Source organism: Macaca nemestrina, chromosome 9, assembly GCF_043159975.1.
Source record: "Macaca nemestrina isolate mMacNem1 chromosome 9, mMacNem.hap1, whole genome shotgun sequence".
NCBI classification, from domain to species: domain Eukaryota; kingdom Metazoa; phylum Chordata; class Mammalia; order Primates; family Cercopithecidae; genus Macaca; species Macaca nemestrina.
The window spans coordinates 111,073,502-111,094,736 of record NC_092133.1 but is presented as its reverse complement, the minus strand read 5'-3'; the positions used below and the strand labels follow the sequence as shown (position 1 = coordinate 111,094,736).

Genomic DNA, 21,235 nt, shown 5'->3' with positions numbered 1-21,235 from the left:
TTGGTGTTGAGTCGTATTAAATTGTTTGAATATACAATCTGTGCATTCACTTGTCGATGGACATTGGGTTGTTTCCAATTATTGGCTATTAAAAACAGACATGCTAGGAACACTGTGTAACAATTCTTTGTGTGGACACTTGTTTTCACTTCACTTGGGTAAATGCTCAAAAGTAGAATGGCTGACTCAAATGTTAAGTCGTATGTTTAACTTTTCAAGAACTGCCAACTTGTTTTCCAAAGTGGTTGCACTAGTCCACATTCTCAGTAACGCTAAATCACAGTGCCAGTTGTTCCATGTCCTTGGAAACCATTTAAATTACAGCCACTCTAGTGAGTGTCTAATGGCATCTCATGATTTTGTCTTTCCATTTGCTTGTTTTTTTGCCATTCATCTTCTCTGGTGGAGCATCTGTTCAAATATTTTGCCCAGTTTAAATCTTTTAGGGGGGTCTTCTTATTCTTGTTTTAGACTCTTAAGTGATCTTTATGTGTTCTAGAAGTCCTTTATCAGACAATACGCTTTGCTAATATTTTCCCCACTATGTCTTGCCTTTTCATTTTTTTTTTTTTTTTTTGCAATTAAAGCTACTTTGTTTCAGTGGCATTAATTACCTTCACAATATTATGTGACCATCGCCACTATTTCCAAAATTTTTAACCATCCCAAACAGAACTCTACAGCCATTAGCAATAACTTCCCACTTCCACCACCCCCCAGCACCTAGTAACTGCTGTTCTGTCTGTAGGGAACTTACCCATTCAAAGTATTTCATGTAAGTGGAACACGTATTTGTCCTTTTGTGTCTATTTATTTCACTTAGCCTAACATCTGCAAGGTTCATCATGTTGCATGTATCAAAACTCTATTCCTTTTATGGCTGTATAATATGCCACTGTCCCATATATGATGCATTTTCTTCATCCATTCACTTTTCAATGGATATCTAGGTTGTTTCCAAGTTTTGGCTACTGTGAATAATGCTGCAATTAATACGAGCATATAAGTATCTGTTCAAGCCCCTACTTTCTTTTGACTATACATCTAAAAGTATAAATGAAGGGTCATATGGTAATTTTATGTTTAGCTCTGAGGGAGTGCTGAACTGTTTTCCACAGTGGTTGTACCACTTTACATTCCCACCAGCAGTGCATTCTGGTTTCTGAGTTCTATGCTTGCCAACACTTACTTTCCACTTTTTAAAAAGTGGAGCCATCCTAGTAAGTGTGAAGTGGTACCTCATTACGGTTTTAATTTGCATTGCCCTGATGACTAACGATTCTGAGTCTCTTTTCAAAATATGTTAGCCATTCATGTATCTTCATTAGAGAAATTAGTAATGCTGTGCCCATTTTTAATTGGACTTTTTGTTAAATTGTAGTTCTTTATATATTCTGGTATTAATCCCTTATCAGATATATAACTTACAAGTATTTTCTCCCATTCTGTAGGTTGCCTTACTTTTTTTGATAATGTCCTTTGATGCACAAATATTTTTAATTTTGTGCATAAAAATTTTTTAATTTTAATTTTGATGAAGTCCAATTTATCTTTTGTTATTCATGCTTTTGGTGTGTTAAGAACCCTTTGGCAAATTAAAGGTCATGAAGTACACCCCTATGTTTCTTCTAAAAGTCTGATGGTTTCAGCTCTTATATTGAGATATGTCACTGATCTATTTGGAGTATTTGTATATGGTGTGAGTTAGGGCTCTGAATTCACTCTTTTGCTTGTGGAAATCCAGTTATTCCAGCATCATCTGTTGAAAAGATTTTTCTTTCCTCATTGAACAAACTTGGAAACCTTGTCAAAAATCATTTGGTCACAGATGTATGGTTTAGACAACTCCTGAGTTGTAAAAGGAAAGAGAGAAACAGAGATGGTAACTATAGTATGTTTGTTACTGAGGGGAATGACCCAGAAGAGGGGAAAATTGATGATGCAGGAGAGGAGAGAACTGCTTGTCTTAGCAGGCAATAAGTGATGGAGTTTGGAAGAGGAATACAAGTGGAAGGTCTGGCCTTGGAGAATTTATCTAGAAGAACTGGCAGGAAGGCCAGTATGTCACTGAAGATGCTAATAGGTAGGTGGGCACGGTAGCAAATTACAGAAATGAATCCATCTACTCAACAAATACTTATTGGTTGCTTACACCTTACTTTGTGCCAGATATTGTTCTAAGGATACAATTGGTATTTTCAGCCATTTAAACTTTAGCCATTCTAATTGGTATCTAATGATATCTCACTGTGACTTTAATTTGCATTTCCATTTTTTTCTTTTCTGATTTTTTTGCCATTGATCTTCTCTGGTGAAGTATCTGTTCTGTTCTGAGGGTTCTCTGGTGAACCCTTATACATTGCTGGTGGGAATGTAAAATGGTGCAGCCACTGTGGAAAACAGTTTGGCAGTTCCTCAAAGAGCAAAACACGATTACTGTATGATCCAGTGAATCTACTTTTAGGCATATAAAGAACTGAAGGTATGAACTTGAACAGATACTTATATGCCAATATTTATTGCAATATTATTCGTAAGAGCCAAAAGGTGGAAACACCCCAAGTGTCCACTGAAAAATGAATGGATAAATATGCTATACACAGGCAATGGAATATTTAGCCACAAAAGGAGTGTAGTTCTGATACATGCTACAACATGAATGGACCTTGAAAATGTTCTGCGAAGTGAAGTATGCAGACACAGTGAATCAAAACACAGGTCCCTGTGCTCATGGAGCTACCACATTTAAGGATAAGAAAGCAATACCAAACACAAAGGACTATGGCAGGCTTGAGGATCTGAAAGTTGAACTGGACTGTGGATGTTTGGGCAACACCATCAAATTTATGTTTAAAATGGCTGCTAGGGGGCCCGTCAGTGGTTACTGTAGAAAATCTGAAGGTTTCTTTACCTCCCAGGAATAATTTTGGTCAGTAAGCAACATTAGTGTAAGTTTTCACATGTAAAGTCAATATATCAACTACTGCAGATAAAAGTGAAGACAAATGTGTCTCCTGTAAACTTGCAGTAAAGCAATGGATTAAATTCTGGGATTTAAATCTTCTGAATAGTGTTTCCTCTCTCAAACTGATCCATAAGTAAACTGTTTATATGTCCATCTGTTTTAGAATCCAGAATAAGTAGAAAGTCAAATAAAATGTATTATCACTGATGACTTTTTATGGAAACTCTATACCCTCAAAAATTTAAAATCTTAATTAAAAGTCTAGTGAAGACTTAACTGTAGAAGCAAATGAAGATAAGAATTGCCGTATCAGTGAACTTAATACTTGTCTCATGGTTCTCCTACCATTTTTGTATTCTAAAGGTTCACACTTAGATGACATATCACCCTCAGAGCAGTGGAGATTTGATGGGCTACTTAATCTAGACCTAAACCACCTTGAAAATCTGCTCCCACTCATCACTCAGAAGTCACTTCCACCTATCCCTAAATTCTCAGAAGAATCCTGAGTCATGAGAGAAATTCTAAAGAGCCAGTGAAGGATCTTTACAGGTTGAAAAGGAGTCCTGAGGAGATACTCATTTTGTTTCTGAACTTCTTTGAGCATATCAGATCAGAAATATCTAGGCCTTAATGAAGTCATGTCTTTCGCAGTGACACGGATGGAGCTGGAGGCCATCACCCTAAGTGAAGTAATTCAGAAACAGAAAATCAACTATCACACGTTCTCACTCGTAAGTGGAAGCTAAACAATGGGTACACATGGACATATAGAGGGAAAGAACAGACTCCCGGGACTCCAAAAGAGAGAGGGTAGTAAGAGGGTGAAAGGTGGAAAATTACCTATTGACTATAATGTCCACTACTAAGGTGATGGGTACACTAGTAGCCATTATGCAGCATGTCCATGTTAACACACCTGCACATGTACCCCTGGAATCTATAAAAATGAACGTTTAAAAAACGTAAACATTAAGCCTCCAAGGGATAAAGACAAATGGCTTCTACTTCAGGTTCTCTCTCAAACTGCAGTGGGCAACAGAAAGGAAAAATTCCAGGTAAAAACAAAAAGCTGACCACAGGTGACTTTTTAAGTGGTATTATGAACTGTTCTTGTGGCTCAAGGTCTTACCTGGGTGTCTGTATTAAGGAAATTCATAAAGTAAGACTGGAAAAGAGTAAGAAAACTTTGTAAAATGTCATGGAATCACTGTAAAATATGCCACTATTTGACATTAGCCAAATAATGTACTCATGATACTTAATATTTTGTAAATTTCTATAGTATAAATGGAAAAAAAATTCTGATTGTTATTTTGCTTCCTGGACTCTTGCTTTTTGGAAAGTGTTTCACTGGAGATCAAAAAGTACTGTTGCTGGGAAAATAAATATTTTAGTGATGAAGTTGTATGTGGCTTCAGTCAAAGCATCTCAATGTGTGGTGTGTATATCTACATATAGATAGATACACTATTATCAATTTCTCAGACTATATTTTGAAATTGCCAGTTTCAAGCCTAGAATTACTCAAATGTCAAACTGAGTCATCCAATTTAAGTATTTTAGGATCTTACGGTCAGCATGAGAAATAAACTTGTACGCAATTCCTCCAACTTCCAACAAAGGGATTCCTATAGTTAGAAAATCTTTTTGTCTGCTATACATTATAATATAAAATCTAAAAATTCACCATCTTCCAGCCTCCAGCACGTGTTTGGGAAAAAAAAATATGTACATATAGAAGATATGCTTTGTTACTTTGTTCTAATATATTTTTAAAATACCATTATAAGAGCAGAGTTCTGGAGCAGAAATATGCAATTCAACTTTACTGATTATGCCTAAGGCATAGGGAAATGAATTAAGTGGAATTATGGATGGTGGTAAACAAGATGAAACAGGGTGACAGAGAATAATAAATATAATTTTTTGATGGATCTTACAAACTATTAGTAAAAATGTGTAATTCTCACCTCAAAGATGCTTTAAGCTATGACACACATTTAAATGGAGTAACTAAAAGAAGATCAATTAACAGGATGTGAAGGGATTGTATAAACGTGAGAGGCTAGCAAGGCTGAAACCTTTTCTCCTCCAAATATTTCTGACATTTGTTGTATGCTTAAGAAAGGAGCATATTTTTCTTCTAATAAGCTTTACACAAGTAGTTCTTATGGATATACCCTTTCAAACATAAACCAAAGCCAAATAAAAGTAAAATTTTTCCTAATTTTTCTTATCAGAAAAGTTAACAATCCCCTATCTTAAATAAACTGATACAGTTTCCAGCACCTACTAATGGCTCTAAGATGTTCATAAATTTAATTCTGCTTAATGTTGGGATGAAATCTGTCTCCCAGCACAGCAGCATAAGGATCTATCCACCATTATTCAGAGAGCCCAAGGACAGTCTTCAAGTCTCTATTTTACCATACCATTCTCCTTATGTTCCTAGTACTTTTTTTTAAAGAATTATGTTTTAGCTTCATAAGTGAACTACCCACCAACCAGAAATGCTTTTCCTCAACTTCTTTAATCTATAAAAATTTCATGCACACAACCTGATAAAATACATCAGAGTCAAGACATCCGATTTAAGTATTTTAGGCATATTTAATAAATAACTTCAGTAAATAGCACTGTAAAAAGTGAACTGTTAAAACTAAAGGCACTTAAAACAAGAATGTGACTAGTATGAACAAGATGGGCAACTCAAATGGTGAGAAGTAAACATACAGTGGTCTGCTATGGCACTAATTCGAAGTAAGACTCGCATAGGTGAGAGCTGTTGCATAGCCACGGTACAACTTCACATGTTCATTAAAAAGGCAAACTGACCGCTAAAACTTCAAAGAAAAAGTACTCATAAAAAAAGTCTTACCCAAAATTGCAAACAAATATATTAAAAGATTAGAAGAGGTGATAAAAAGCACCAGACATTAAACAAAATAAAAATAATAAAATAAAATAAATTCAACTTGAAAGGTCCCCATTCAGCAAATACTTTGCAAAGTATGGCCTTTATGTAAATAGTGCTAAATCAAGGACTTTTTAGCAGAAAATTGCTCGGTTCTTATACCTAAGGCTTGAATTTGTAAAGTGAAGGCATAAAAGTTACCAAACATTAAGTAACTCTTAAAATGGCACACAGGTTTTAAAGCTATTGGTTCTTCCTTCCTAACTCTCTGAATTTTTCCCATGGCCTGTGGAGATCAACTATTTCAACCCTATTTTACACCAGCAACTCTAAATGTACTTGTCTTTCAGATATGTCATCAGTCATGTCTAACAGGCAAATAGCAAAATAACAGATTTAAAACAATCCTTAACTAGCTAGCAAGACATTTACTTTGGATTCTGCGTAACTGCAAACTGACATATTTGTAAAGCTAAAAATCAGTTTTAATACATGATTAACAGAAACTCTCATCATGCTCATTAACTATTGCCCTTTCAATCACTGTAGAAATATCACTTAATCCAATAAGCTTGATTTCAATAGTCCAGGAAGAAAAGGTCAAAAAGGCACAATGTGACCTTAGCTGACAAGAATAACCATCCTGTCTCAAGTCTTTTGTCAGTCCCTGGCATGAATTACATTATTTTCAAAATAATAAAACATTTTAAAAATTATACATATTGTACATTTTCAAAACCTGCACATGAGCCAAACCATGGCAATATTGCCCTAAAGCTACCTAACTGTGACTATGGAAATTGCTACTTTGCATTCAGTGTTGTGGGATTTGCACAGGCGGTACTCATTTTCCCTCATACTTCGGATTGACCACAGTTGTCACGGCACTCTTATAAATAGGATTTTCACCCTAAAAAAAAAAAAAAAGAAAAATTATCACTCTACTAAAATTATATAGAATAATTTTTATAAATCAAGACTAAGAGTTGTAATCATCTTAAGAAGTCATTTCTATTTTATTTGTCCAGATATCACAGTTGTTTTAAAGGTATTAATAATGGCTTATATAAAAATAGAAAATGGAAGCTTTGCTTTACAAGTCTAATGATGCCCCTATCTGGTGCTATTTCATTCTTGAGTCCTTCCCTCCATTGAAGGCTTAAGAATGTTCTCCATGGGCCGGGCGCGGTGGCTCAAGCCTGTAATCCCAGCACTTTGGGAGGCCGAGACGGGCGGATCACAAGGTCAGGAGATCGAGACCATCCTGGCTAACACGGTGAAACCCCATCTCTACTAAAAAATACAAAAAACTAGCCGGGCGAAGTGGCGGGCGCCTGTGGTCCCAGCTACTCGGGAGGCTGAGGCAGGAGAATGGCGTAAACCCGGGAGGCAGAGCTTGCAGTGAGCTGAGATCCGGCCACTGCACTCCAGCCTGGGCGACAGAGCCAGACTCAGTCTCAAAAAAAAAAAAAAAAAAAAAAATGAATGTTCTCCATGGCACAGAATGTACTGTCATCGTGGATTCTCTCCTTTGAATTAGTCTGTAATGCCTGCCTTAAGGAAGCATGAATTCTGCTGCCATCACTGCCTGATTCTTATCCCTTTATTGTGAACAGAAGGCGCCTGCTAATCAAAACGGGAATCCTTGGCTTTCACTGCTGGGAGGGAGGTGTGCTTCTGGGGTCTCCTACAGAAGTTACTAATTTAGAGGGTAAGGCTGCCATTGTGTCATGGACAGCACTGTGCCCCACCAAGTCACACTGCCAAATTTGCTTAGAATGTTAGATAATTACCATTCCTTATGAAATAGTTGTTATTCTTCAATATCATATTGGTGAAATGTCCTATTGCAATGCTATAATTTAGTAAACAGTATGAAATCAAGGCTAGCAAGCAGGCTCCAAGCCATAAACACAAGAGATCTTTCAAGATCCAAAAATATACTGACAGTGATGTTTTCAGCAGAAAAAAACATATCACTGTATCACCATTTTCCTTAAAAATTCTCTTATACTGCAAGTGCTACAAGCAAATACTTGCCATAGCATTCTTTTTTCTCCTGTTCTTATAAATTGAAAGCAGGCTTGAAAGCCAAGTGAGAAGTGTGACCAAATAACACTTTAGCAGAGCAAATTCCAGTGAGTACAAATCAAAAATACTTGTTAACTACCAGGAAAATTTTTTTTCAGGAAAAAATTAAGATTTTGGAATGTTGTTCAGTTTTGTATCTCACTATAGAACCAACTGCAGGTGATTTTTTTAAAAATAGAAAGCATCTAAAAACATTTTTTGATCTAAAAGTAAATTTTGTTTTTAAATTTTATTCACACTTCATTGCAGACTGTATTTGGATCTGCCTTTTGGTGCCACAATTTCTGCCCTCAAGGGGTTTGGTGGGTGAGAGACATGAAAATAAGGCACTCTGATAAAGTTTACAATAGAGTTATGAACATAATCTGGGAATGGTATAAGAAAAAAGTTATCAACTTTAAGAAGATTAAGGAGATTTTCATTGTGAAATTGACTATAGATAAATTATTGGCTGGTAAACAGAAATCTATGCAAGGTCAAGGTGTAGGGAAAAGAATGGGACATTTAAATAGAAATATATATAGTTCAGAAGCTTTTAGAGTTAGGGGAGGGCAGGCGCAGTGGCTCATGCCTGTAATCCTAGAACTTTGAGAGGCCGAGGGGTGGATCACTTGAGGTCAGGAGTTTGAGATCAGCCGGGACAACATGGTGAAACCCTGTCTCTACTAAAAGTACAAAACTTAGCTGGGTGTGGTGGCGTGTGCCTGTAATCCCAGCTACTCGGGAGGCTGGGATAGGGGAATCACTTGAACCCGGGAGGCGGAGATTGCAGTGAGCCAAGATCGCAGCACTGCACTCCAGCCTGGCCAAAAGAGCAAGACTCCATCTCAAAAAAAAAAAAAAAAAAAAAAGAGTTAAGGGGGCATATGTTTTGAGGTGAGGAGACAAAGGAAGAACGGCCCTAGAAGCCTTGCTATGAAGTCTGACCTTCATCCTGTAGGTATCCCATACCACCAAGGGAAAAATGTAGCATATAAAAGGCTGGGTCCCACAAGACACCAAATAAACCTCTGTGATTTCAGCTCAGCAGCTCATGTGATACCAATCAGAACCTGACAACATGCCTCAGTCCTCATCACTCCCCCTCCTCAAAATACACCTTGAATGGTTGCTGCAGAAACATGGACAAGCTCAGGATCCCTCAAACAGCATATGATGTGGATGACAAAACTGTGTACATCAAACTCTCAGCTCTAGTCCCAACTGAAGCTAATACATTATACAGTTTTGAGAGCAGACATTTCAAAATGGGGGTCAGGAAACCGGATTCTAGCAACTACCATCTTAAAAAGCCAGAGTGCAAATTACACTCCACATTTATATCCTATCTGATTTGAGACTAAGTGCTACGCATTCCTTCAAATATGTTGGGAAAATTAATTACCATCTAAGTTTCTTTAAAATAATATATTTGCTAAATCTAGTATTTAATACTCAAGAATTATAAGGGAAGGACAAAAAAAAAAAAAGAAAACAAAAAATAAAAAAAGCCCTATACAGATGAGTCCAAAGTGTAATTTATATGGAAGAACTTACCTTTGGAGAAAAATCTGTCTTGTCATATACACAAACATTTGTATTTATTATTTCAAAGTCCATTCAAACAAAAGTTTAACATGCAAGGTTAGAGGTAAAATTAAGCTCACTATCTGCATTAGGCATCATTTTAAATGAAGGTGAACTAAAATAATTCAGATTAGTTTCCATCATCCAGAGTGCACCACCCCCCCCACCCCAATAAAATCCACATCAAGAGAACAGGGTTATATTATGAAAGGAAGCCCTCAAGCTCAATAAAATGTCATCTTTGTGCTCACTCTGGAATGGCTGACAGTGGTAGCTACAGAACCATTTCTATAATGTATTAAATATGTAATGCAGAACTGTGGGAGATTTGGGATCCACATTTAAACCTGCATAGAGCAGATGAGGACAGACCATTTTTTTTAACCCACTCCAACAGTTAGAAGCTGGTAATGTGACATGTTCTTTTTAATGTTCCTACATGGTAGTCTGGTGCCAAAGTAATTAGTGCCTATCCATTATTTCAAAAAGTTTAATGACGTAATTGACTGGCAAACCTTGGTCCGTATCAGAAAAGTTTTTTACAATCCGTGATGTAATTTCTTGATGCTCCTTCATTTATTTCAATTGTTAATTTCTACTTTTTCTTGAGAAAACATCTCTTAAAATAATCTGTAGCCATCAAATTGCCTGGACTTCAATAATGCATAGAGAAATGTTTACCAAACTTTTGCTTCTTGAATTACATAAAATGCTTATTTTAGCAACATTTTAGCCATATATACATTATAAACATTAAGTTTAAGTAACATTTACTCATTTCCTTCAAAATACAATTAAAGGTACAGCAAGGGTGAAAATTTCACCTCAGTAGGTCAGAAATTTTTTCTCCTGCGAGAAATAACCACACGAAATTGTCAACATTTGCCTATTTTTGACCTACAACTAAAGAAAATAATATCTATTAAAAAAGAAAAAAAAGCCTGGCAATGTCATTGGCTAATCAGTTTTCCTCTAAAAATGACTTTCTGTAAAGTACTAAGTGAGAACGAGAAAAATGTGTTGTCTCAGACTAACACAAATTTGTACCAACCTGCTCGTATGTTAAATTTGAATATAATTTTCTGCCAACAAATTTAAGTTTAAAAAGTCTTACGATATACTTAGAAATAAAAATCTGACAAGTTAATGATTTCTAATGTTATCAGTACTTCCCATATCACTTGTAACTATTAAACATTCCTGTCCTTTAAGCTCTTATTCATGATCAGTTTGTAAGCACACTCTCAACAGTCAATAAGCACAACTGCAGCACTGGGTTCCATGTATTAAAGTGATGTCCCTAATATGATGTTTGCCAACGGCAGCAGTGTTAACTCTGACAGAGTAACAACAAATTGTAAAAAGGCTGTAAATCTCTATAAAGAGTGATCTACCTCTTCCTAACCAGGTAACAGGGACTTCTGAAGATACATAACTGCTACGAAGTACAATGCCGTAGACAAGAACATGGACTCTGGAGCCCAACTGCCTGGGTTCAAATTTCAGCTCTCTGACTGACTAGCCATGGGAACTCGGTCAAGTTACATAACCCTTATGTGTCTCAGTTTTCTCATATGTAAAACATTCCTACAACTTTCACTATGAAGATTAAATATAGATTAAGAGTTTAGAATCATGCCTGAGACACAATGATCTGTATGTGTCACCAACACTGTCTTTATCTGCACAATAAGGTAGGCAGTGAGAAAAGTGGAAATCTTCCAGGCCCTATTATAGTCAGACAGTTGGGAAAAGGAGGAAGAGTTCTCAATCACCAGTCAGGAGAATTTAGTTCTAATCACAATTAACTTTGTTATCAGAGTTTTAGGGGCTTGCATGATTATATTAGAATATGCTGGAAACATTTCATGAAAATTCAGGTATGAAGTTATAAACTTACATTTGAAAATTAGAATCATTCTCACATACACAGACACACACACACATATATATAATATACATACATATATATGGTCTTCTGGCTTTTAATGAAATTTCAAGTTATATTCAAGAAACTGATCTCAAATCTTTTGAGAACCAATAATGATACTGTAGTTGCATACCATACAAATATCACACTAGGTTACATTTAATTTTCTATTCTGCAATTTGGATTTCATGATCAATTTTCACTATCCGACCCTAAAATTTACTCATAACAAATTTGTTATTTAAGGATAATACTGGTGGGGCACAGTGGCTCACACCTGTAATCCCAGCACTTTGGGAGGCCAAGGCAGGTGGAACACCAGAGGTCAGGACTTCAAGGCCAGCCCAGCCAACATGGTGAAACCCCGTCTCTACTAAAAATAAAAAAATTAGCCTAGCGTGGTGGCAGGCACCTGTAATCCCAGATACTTGGGAGGCTGAGGCAGGAGAATCGCTGGAATCTGGAAAGCAGAGGTTGCAGTGAGCTGTCATCACACCACTGCACTCCAGGTTGGGCGACAGAGCAAGACTCTGTCTCAAAAAAAAGAAAGAAAAAGAAAAAGAAAAAAGGATAATATTATTCTAGGCATAGGACTGTTGTGAGGATTAGAGCTGACAGGCTGATTTCATATACTAGAGTGCATTTGCCAAATACAACCACCCCATACAATACAGAGTACTGACTCCCTGTGATAGATGAGAAGTGAAGTGGCTCAATGCTGTTCTGCTTACTAAGTGGAAGAGGTGGGATTTGACCTAATGTCTAACTAATTGCAAAGCACATTCTCTTTTCACTACAACATAGCTGCTGTTCTATATCACATGACTTATTTTACAGTCTTTCTAAGAAAAACGCGAAGTTAACACACAAAAAGAAAAGCCACAATAGCGATATTTAAAGCCAGACTTAAAAAAAGACCAGCAATAGTGATAAGGACACACAGTGCAGTAAAAAAGATAAAAGTTCACATGCAAAGGCAGAAAGTGAAGGAAAATACGAACGGCAATTTAGAGACCAGCTTTACGTCCGTAGTTTGGATTCTTGAAATTATTAATAGGACTCTTGTAAATCGGATTTTCTTGCTAAAGTAAAAGAAATAGTTTCTAATGATTTCATCAGGAAAAAAAAGGACATTTATAGTGTTCAAACACTATAAAGGGAATTTTTTTTCTATTTCTACCCTTCTGCAATTTATTATTTAAAAAACTGATAATTTTTAAAAACCCAAGGAAATTGTAGTAAAGTGCAACTAACTACAATTCATTTACAATTTAAAAATACTGAAGATTGTCATTGCTTTCTTGTATCAAAAGATGGATACACAAAGGCCAACATTTGGTTACCCCACCCTCTGACTCCTTATTTCAAAGCTCTAAAAATGCTAACATAAACTTTCAGTCACTTAGGGCTTTTAAGATTTTTATAAGCTAAGGTTTACTGAGATACAATTTTCATAGAGGAACACACATCTTTTTAAAGTACATAGTTCTGTGAGTTTTCAAATACATAAATCTACCCACAATCAAGATCATCCCCAGGAAGATTCCTTACGCCCTGTTGTGGTCAACCCTTTCCTCCGTTCCAGCCCCTAGCAACCACTGATTTTTGCCCCTACAGTTTTGCTTTTCCAGAATATCTTCTAAATGGAATCATATTGTATACAGCAGGGGTGTCCAATCTTTTGGCTTCCCTGGGCCACATTGGAAGAAGAATGATTGTCTTGGGCCACACATAAAATACACTAACGATAGCCGATAAGCTTAAAAAAAAGTCACCAAAAAAAAAAAACAAAAAAAAAAACTTACAATTTCTAAGAAAGTTTACAAATTTGTGTTGGGGCCACATTCAAAGCTGTTCTGGTCTGCATGTCCTGGCCCACAAGCTGCAAGTTGGACAAACTTGGTATACAACCTTTTGAATCTGGCTTTCATTGAAGGTTTTTTGTTTCTTTTTTTAAAGAAAGAAACAGCTTTCCATTGAATAGCTTGCTACACAGATAACATTATTTAGGATTCTGCCCCACATTAGATGAAAAGGCAGATTTAGGATCGAAACTATTAAAGAAATAAAAATACTGGCCAGAGTAACCAGAATATACATGCTTATAATCAATGTTTTGTTTCAATGGGATATATTTAGGATGCTTTCTGTTTTTCACTAAATGCAAATTCCTTGAGTAACTTTTGGGGGAATAAAACACTTAAAAATGACTTTAATGATCACCCTGACAGTTAATATATAAGTCTTAGGAGTATTACATTTACTTTATGAGCCACTTTGCTTTTTAGATGTTTTGTAACTTACTGTGTCCCATTTGGCATTCATTTTCTCCTTTTCAAATTTAGCAAACTCCCTTCTGTCATGAATTATCATTAAAAGCTTCCATATCAGCAGTAATGCAAGGCCAATAAGAACAATTCCAGCAACCACACCAGCTACAATTGGAATGATGTCTGGACCAGTGGGACACTCTGGAAAATAAGGAGGTTATAATAAGTACCACAAAGCTGGGTAGTATCTTATTAAAAAAAAATACAGGAATAAACACCCAAGAGAGTGAATGCACACTATCCCAAAGAATCTATAAAATAGCTTTTAGAACTAACAAGTGAGTTTACAAGCTTGCAGGATACATAATCAATGAACAAAAATCATGTACTTTTCTATATATATAATTTATTTCCACATATTGAAAACAGAAATTTTTAAACAGTAATATTTACTATAGAATGAAAAAGCATGAAAAACTTACATATAAGTCTAACAAAATATATGCAAAATTTGCATGTTAAGAATTACTAAACACTGATAAAAAGAAATCTTTCAGACTGAATAAATGGAGAGATACTCCATGTGCAGGAGTTACAAAACCTAATACTGTTAAGATGTCAATTCTTCCCAGTTTGATCTATAAACTCAATAGTATCCCACTCAAACTCCTGGCAGAACTTCTGTAGCAATCAGCAAGCCAATTTTAAAATTAACGTGGAAGGCAGTGAACTAGGGGAAGTGTCTCAAAAACACTTTTGTAAAATAATAAAGTTGAAAGACTCTTATTACCTGCTTTCAGGGCTAGCTATAAAGAAAGCTACAAGACCACGTGGTATAGCTAACAGATAGACACTCAGATACATGGAACAGAATAGAGTCAGAAACAGGCCTACACATGTAAGGTCACCTGATTTTCAACAAAGGTGGAGAAAGGACAGTCTTTTTTCAACAAATGCCCCTAGAACAAGTGGACACTGATATGAAAAAAACTGAGCCTTTTGTCACACACTAAGAATAACTAAAGATGAGTTATAGATCTAAATGTGAAACCCCAGAAACTATAAAACTTCTAGAAAAAAACACAGGAGAAAAATCCTTAAAATCTTGGGTTAGGCAGAGTTCTGAAAGACAATGTAAAAATAAGAGCCACAAAAGAAAAACTTGGTAAACTGTACTTAATCAAAATTAAAACCTGTGGTGTTCAAAAGACACTTAAAAAAATGAAACGATAAGGAGGCACAGGCTGGGAGACAATATTTGCAAAACACCTAGATGATAATTCAAAACACTACAGGACTCTAAGAACCTGGCAGCTTCTTACAAAGTTAAACATATGCTTACCATATGCTCCAAAATGCCATTTTTACTATTTACCCAAGAGAAATGAAAGCTTATGTTTACACAAAAACATGTACACTAAGGTAGAAAATTCTAAAGAATCTACAAAAAGGCTACCAGGAAAACTAAGATTAAAAAAAAAAAAGGTTTCACCTTCAGAGAAGTTGAACAAAATCAACACTTTATATTAATATCCTTTAACAAATTATCTTTCCTAGTATTCAAACTTAAATCAAGCTCTAATTTTAAAATCATCAATCATAAAAAAAAAACTCTTACTACGCACTTGGTGTCAGGCATCGTTCTAAGTGTCTTATATAAATCACTGCATTTAATCTTCAAACTCTCCACTTAGAAAACTTAAAAGTGGAACTCTGTTTTCCTTATTTCTTATACAGTTAATTAGGTAATATTTTAAGCTTTGAAAGATGAAAAATTTCCCAACTTGACCTAAAATATTCCAGCTGGAGACTGTTTCTGGATGTTAGGCCTAAATAAGCAGAAACAAGACATACAAGATATGAAAAGAATGTTTGCAATCATCGCATTTCTACCTGGATTCTCCACAACATGAACCATGACCTCATTGTTCCCATTCACTGAATATGTAAAATAGAACCAACAGTCGTCAACATCCTTCTCCTTACAATGGGACACAGGATCAGGTTGGACTGGCTGGGGTAATTTGTCCCGACTTTCTACCTTGGTAATGTTAAAATAGGAACATTCCTGTGCGCATGTGTCTTTCTTTTCTCCTTTATTGAAGGCTCTGCACTGAACACATTCTCTGTTAAAAAAAAAAAACATATTATTATATTTAAATTTTATTATTTCAATAAATATTTGCTTAAACATATTTCCCATGCTAAACTCTTGTGACCAAATTGAACAAACAGCTATGAAGGAGGATCTGACTAAATGAAGAGATGCATTACATTTGTGGATAGAAAAATTATGTAAAAAGATGCTAATTTCCATAATAAAAGATTTATTACAGTTCAAATTAAAACGCTATTAATAAAAGATAGTAAAATAAATTAGCCCTATCACATATTAAATATGTAACATAAAATCATAATAATTTTTTTTTGCCATGGAGTCTTGCTCTGTCGTCCAGGCAGTGCACAACCTTGGCTCACTATAACCTCTGCCTCCCGGGTTCAAGCAATTCTCATGCCTCAGCCTCCCAAGTAGCTGAGATTATAGGCACACACCACCATATCTGGCTAATTTTTGTATTTTTAGTAGAGATGGGGTTTCACCACATTGGCCAGACTGGTCTCAAACTCCTGACCTTAAGTGAGCCACATGCCTCGGCCTTCCAAAGTGCTGGGATTATAGGTGTGAGCCACTGTCCTCGGCCAAAATCATAATATTTAAATAATTTAAATATGTTACTAGTATAATAATCCTTCAAGAGGAAAAATCTTTAATTTGGCTTAGTTTTGTCAAAAGATAGTAATTAAGAAATTGGTAATGACAAACTAAATTAAATCTTAATTGCCAAAATAAAGGTTACCATGTAAATTCAATTATCTACCATATTCAGATCAAAATAATAGTACAACTCTCACATGACACACTTCATACCATGTAATACATACTAGCTGTTGAGAAAAAACTTTTAGGAATTAAAGAGTAGGCTTCCACGTGGCAGGCATTTTATTTATAGTATATTCTAATACTGGCACTGTTCCGGTTCTAGTAACAACACAGGCTTTGGAGAGCCAAGTGGAAGTATCAACTATTTCAAGCAATTAGGAAATACTTACTTATGCTCAGCACAGACACCAAGGCAGGTCTGACACATCTCACATGTTTGCCCTTGGAACTTCGGATCTGTACACTTACAGACACCACATTCGCAGATGCCCCGGCCATTACAGATCTGTCCGTTGCTGGCTTCGCAAGTACTAGTATCCAAAGAACAGTCACATGCACTGCCAGTGTAGTTGGGGTTGCACTCACACACACGACACTTGCAAACACCATTTCCTGCAATTAAGCATATCATTTCTCAAACTAATGGTAAAAATATACAATCACAGTATTGACTGAAAAGTAAAATAAGCAACAACGTGTGAGAAAGTATACCTGGGGCAGAACTGACCCTCGAGCTACCCCTCTTCTACTTATGCACCAAGTAAACTCTAGATTTTTTGTGGCATTAGATGAGATCACGTCTTACAACCACTTCAGGTCCTTTACTTACCTCCACAAATTAAGCCATTGGATCTATCACAGTTGAAATTATCACACTCGCAGAATTTGCCAGAATAAATTTCATTTGTATTATCCCTCTTCCTACAAACACACTGTCCACAAACGCACTCTCCATTGTTACTGCAGATTTCTGAACTGTTTTCTTTTCTGCAGTAAGCGTCCATGTCTTCACTGTTAACTTCATCTGTGCTGCATTCACAATGTCTACCAACACGCCCTTCGTTGCACCTGAAGAAACATTCCAAAATTGCAATCACACAAAACAAAAATAATTTAAGAGGTTCCAAGATGGCCGAATAGGAAGAGCTCCAGTCTACAGCTCCCAGCATGAGCAATGCAGAAGATAGGTGATTTCTGCATTTCCAACTGAGGTACTGGGTTCATCTCATTGGGGCTTGTCGGACAGTGGGTGCAGCCCACAGACTGTGAGTCGAACGAGGGTAGGGCATCGCCTCACCAGGGAAGTGCAAGGGGTTGGGGAATTCCCTTTCCTAGCCAAGGGAAGCTGTGACAGTACCTGGAAAATCAGGACACTCCCACCCTAATACTGTGCTTTTCCAATAATCTTAGCAAATGGCACACCAGGAGATTATATCCCGCGCCTGGCTTGGAGGGTCCCACGCCCACGGAGCCTCACTCACTGCTAGCACAGCAGTGAGATCGAACTGCAAGGTGGCAGTGAGGCTGGGGGAGGGGCGTCCACCATTGCTGAGGCTTGACTAGGCAAAGAAAGCGGCCGGGAAGCTTGAACGTGGCTCAAAGAAGCCTGCCTGCCTCTGTATACTCCACCTCTGGAGGTAGGGCAGAGCTGAACAAAAGGGAGCAGAAACTTCTGCAAACTTAAATGTCCCTGTCTGACAGCTTTGAAGAGAATAGTGGTTCTCCCAGCATGGAGCTTGAGATCTGAGAACGGACAGACTGCCAGCTCAAGTGGGTCCCTGATCCCCAAGTAGCCTAACTGGGAGACATCTCCCAGTAGAGACCGACTGACACCTCATACAGCCAGGTGCCCCTCTGAGATGAAGCTTCCAGAGGAAGGATCAGGCAGCAACATTTTCCGTTCTGCAATATTTGCTGTTCTGCAGCCTCCACGGGTGACACCCAGGCAAACAGGATCTGGAGTGGACTTCCCGCAAACTCCAACAGACCTGCAGCTGAGGGTCCTGACTGTTAGAAGGAAAACTAACAAAGAAGGAAAACTAACAAACAGAGAGGACATCCACACCAAAACCTCATTTGTATGTCACCATCATCTGCAGCTGAGGGTCCCGACTGTTAGAAGGAAAACTAACAAACAAAAAGGACAACCACACCACAACCCCATTTGTACGTCACCATCATCAAAGACACCCACAGTAGATAAAACCACAAAGATGGGGAGAAACCAGAGCAGAAACGCTGAAAATTCTAAAATCAAACACCTCTTCTCCTCCAAAGGGACACAGCTCCTCAACAGCAACGCAACAAACCTGGACGGAGAATGATTTTGACAAGTTGAGAGAAGACTACAAATGATCGGTAATAACAAACTTCTCCGGGCTAAAGGAGGATGTTTGAACTCATCGCAAAGACGCTAAAAACTTTGAAAAAAGATTAGACGAATGGCTAACCAGAATAAACAGCATAGAGAAGACCTTAAATGACCCGATGGAGCTGAAAACCATGGCACAATAATTACGTGACACATGCACAACCATCAGTAGCCGATTTGACCAAGTGGAAGAAAGCGTATCATTGATTCAAGATCAAATGAATGAAATGAAGCGAGAAATTTAGAGGAAAAAAGAGTAAAAAGAAAGGAACAAAGCCTCCAAAAAATATGGGACTATGTAAAAAGACAAATCTATGTCTCATTGGTGTACCTGAGAGTGTTGGGGAGAATGGAACCAAGTTGGAAAACACTCTTCAGGACATTATCCAGGAGAACTTCCCCAACCCAGCAAAGCAGGCCAACATTCAAATTCAGGAAATACAGAGAATGCCACAAAGATACTCGAGAAGAGCAACTTGAAGACACACAATTTTCACATTCATCAAAGTTGAAATGAAGGAAAAAATGTAAAGGGCAGCCAGAGAGAAAGGTTGGGTTACCCACAAAGGGAAGCCCATCAGACTAACAGCGGATCTCTCGGAAGAAACTCTACAAGCCAGAAGAGAGTGGGGGCTAATATTCAACATACTTAAAGAAAAGAACTTTCAACCCAGAATTTCATATCCAGCCAAACAAAGCTTCATAAGTGAAGGAGAAATAAAATTCTTTACAGACGAGCAAATGCTGAGAGATTTTGTCACTACCGGGCCTGCTTACAAGAGCTACTGAAGGAAGCACTAAACATGGAAAGGAACAACCGGTACGAGCCACTGCAAAAACATGCCAAACTGGAAACACCATTGATGCTAGGAAGAAACTGCATCAACTAACCAGCAAAATAACCAGCTAACATCATAATGACAGGATCAAACTCACACATAACAATATTAAACTTAAATGTAAATGGGCAAAACGCCCGAATTAAAAGACACAGATCAGCAAATTGGATAAAGAGTCAAGACCCATCAGTGTGCTGTATAAAGGAGACCCATCTCACGTGCAGAGGCACACACAGGCTCAAAACAAAGGGATGGAGGAAGACCTACCAAGCAAATGGAAAACAAAAAAAAGCAGGGGTTGCAATCCTAGTCTCTGATAAAACAGACTTTAAACCAACAAAGATCAAAAGAGACAAAGAAGGCCATTACATAATGGAAAAGGGATCAACTCAGCAGGAAGAGCTAACTATCCTAAATATATGTGCACCCAATACAGGAGCACCCAGATTCATAGAGTAGGTCCTTAGAAACCTACAAAAAGACTTAGACTCACCACACAATAATAATGGGAGACTTTAATACTCCACTGTCAACATTAGACAGATCAACGAGACAGAAAGTTAAAAAGGATATCCAGGAAATGAACTCAGCTCTGCACCAAGCAGACCTAATAGACATCTACAGAACTCTCCACCCCAGGTCAACAGAATATACATTCTTCTCAGCACCACATCACACTTATTCCAAAATTGACCACATATTTGGAAGTGCGGCACTCCTCAGCAAATGTAAAAGAACAGAAACCATAACAAACTGTCTCTCAGACCACAGTGCAATCAAACTAGAACTCAGGATTAAGATACTCAAAACCGCTCAACTACATGGAAACTGAACAACCTGCTCCTGAATGGCTACTGGGTACATAACGAAACGAAGGCAGAAATTAAGATGTTCTTTGAAACCAACGAGAACAAAGACACAACATACCAGAATCTCTGGGACACATTTAAAGCAGTGTGTAGAGGGAAATTTATAGCACTAAATGCCCAAAAGAGAAAGCAGGAAAGATCTAAAATTGACACCCTAACATCACAATTAAAACTAGAGAAACAAGAGCAAACATATTCAAAAGTTAGTAGAAGGCAAGAAATACCTAAGATCAGAGCAGAACTGAAGGAGACAGACAAAAAAAAAAAACCTCCAAAAAAAATCAATGAATCCAGCAGCTGGTTTTTTGAAAAGATCAACAAAATTGACAGACCACTAGCAAGACTAATAAAGAAGAAAAGAGAGAAGTATCAAAAAGACGCAATAAAAAATGATAAAGGGTATGTCACCACCGACCCCACAGAAATGCAAACTACCATCAGAGAATACTATAAACACCTCTATGCAAATAAACTAGAAAACCTAGAAGAAATGGATAAATTCCTGGACACATACACCCTCCCAAGACTAAACCAGGAAGAACTTGAATCTCTGAATAGACGAATCACAGGCTCTGAAATTGAGGCAATAATTAATAGCCTGCCAACCAAAAAAAGTCCAGGACCAGATGGATTCACAGTCAAATTCTACCAGAGGTACAAAGAGGAGCTGGTACCATTCCTTCTGAAACTATTCC

The 21,235-nt window shown here is 37.2% G+C and overlaps 1 protein-coding gene across 5 annotated transcripts in view; it reads right to left on the bottom strand.

Annotated features, from left to right (window-relative positions):
- Positions 1-5,553: 5,553 nt before the first annotated feature.
- The window catches only part of LOC105479922 (integrin subunit beta 1), a 59,423-nt gene continuing 43,741 nt past the window's right edge, over positions 5,554-21,235 (bottom strand). For 3 of the 5 annotated variants that reach the window (XM_071070247.1, XM_011738251.3, XM_071070245.1), the window contains 6 exons: positions 17,291-17,529; positions 16,851-17,073; positions 15,633-15,865; positions 13,774-13,940; positions 12,471-12,551; positions 5,554-6,792 (listed from right to left, as the gene is read on the bottom strand). In XM_071070247.1, coding sequence (XP_070926348.1) covers positions 12,477-12,551; positions 13,774-13,940; positions 15,633-15,865; positions 16,851-17,073; positions 17,291-17,529 — 937 coding nt within the window. In that variant the 3' untranslated portion in view covers positions 5,554-6,792; positions 12,471-12,476. The remainder of the gene's footprint in view (positions 6,793-12,470; positions 12,552-13,773; positions 13,941-15,632; positions 15,866-16,850; positions 17,074-17,290; positions 17,530-21,235) is intronic. The other 2 variants (XM_011738255.3, XM_071070246.1) reach the window with 1 other exon arrangement.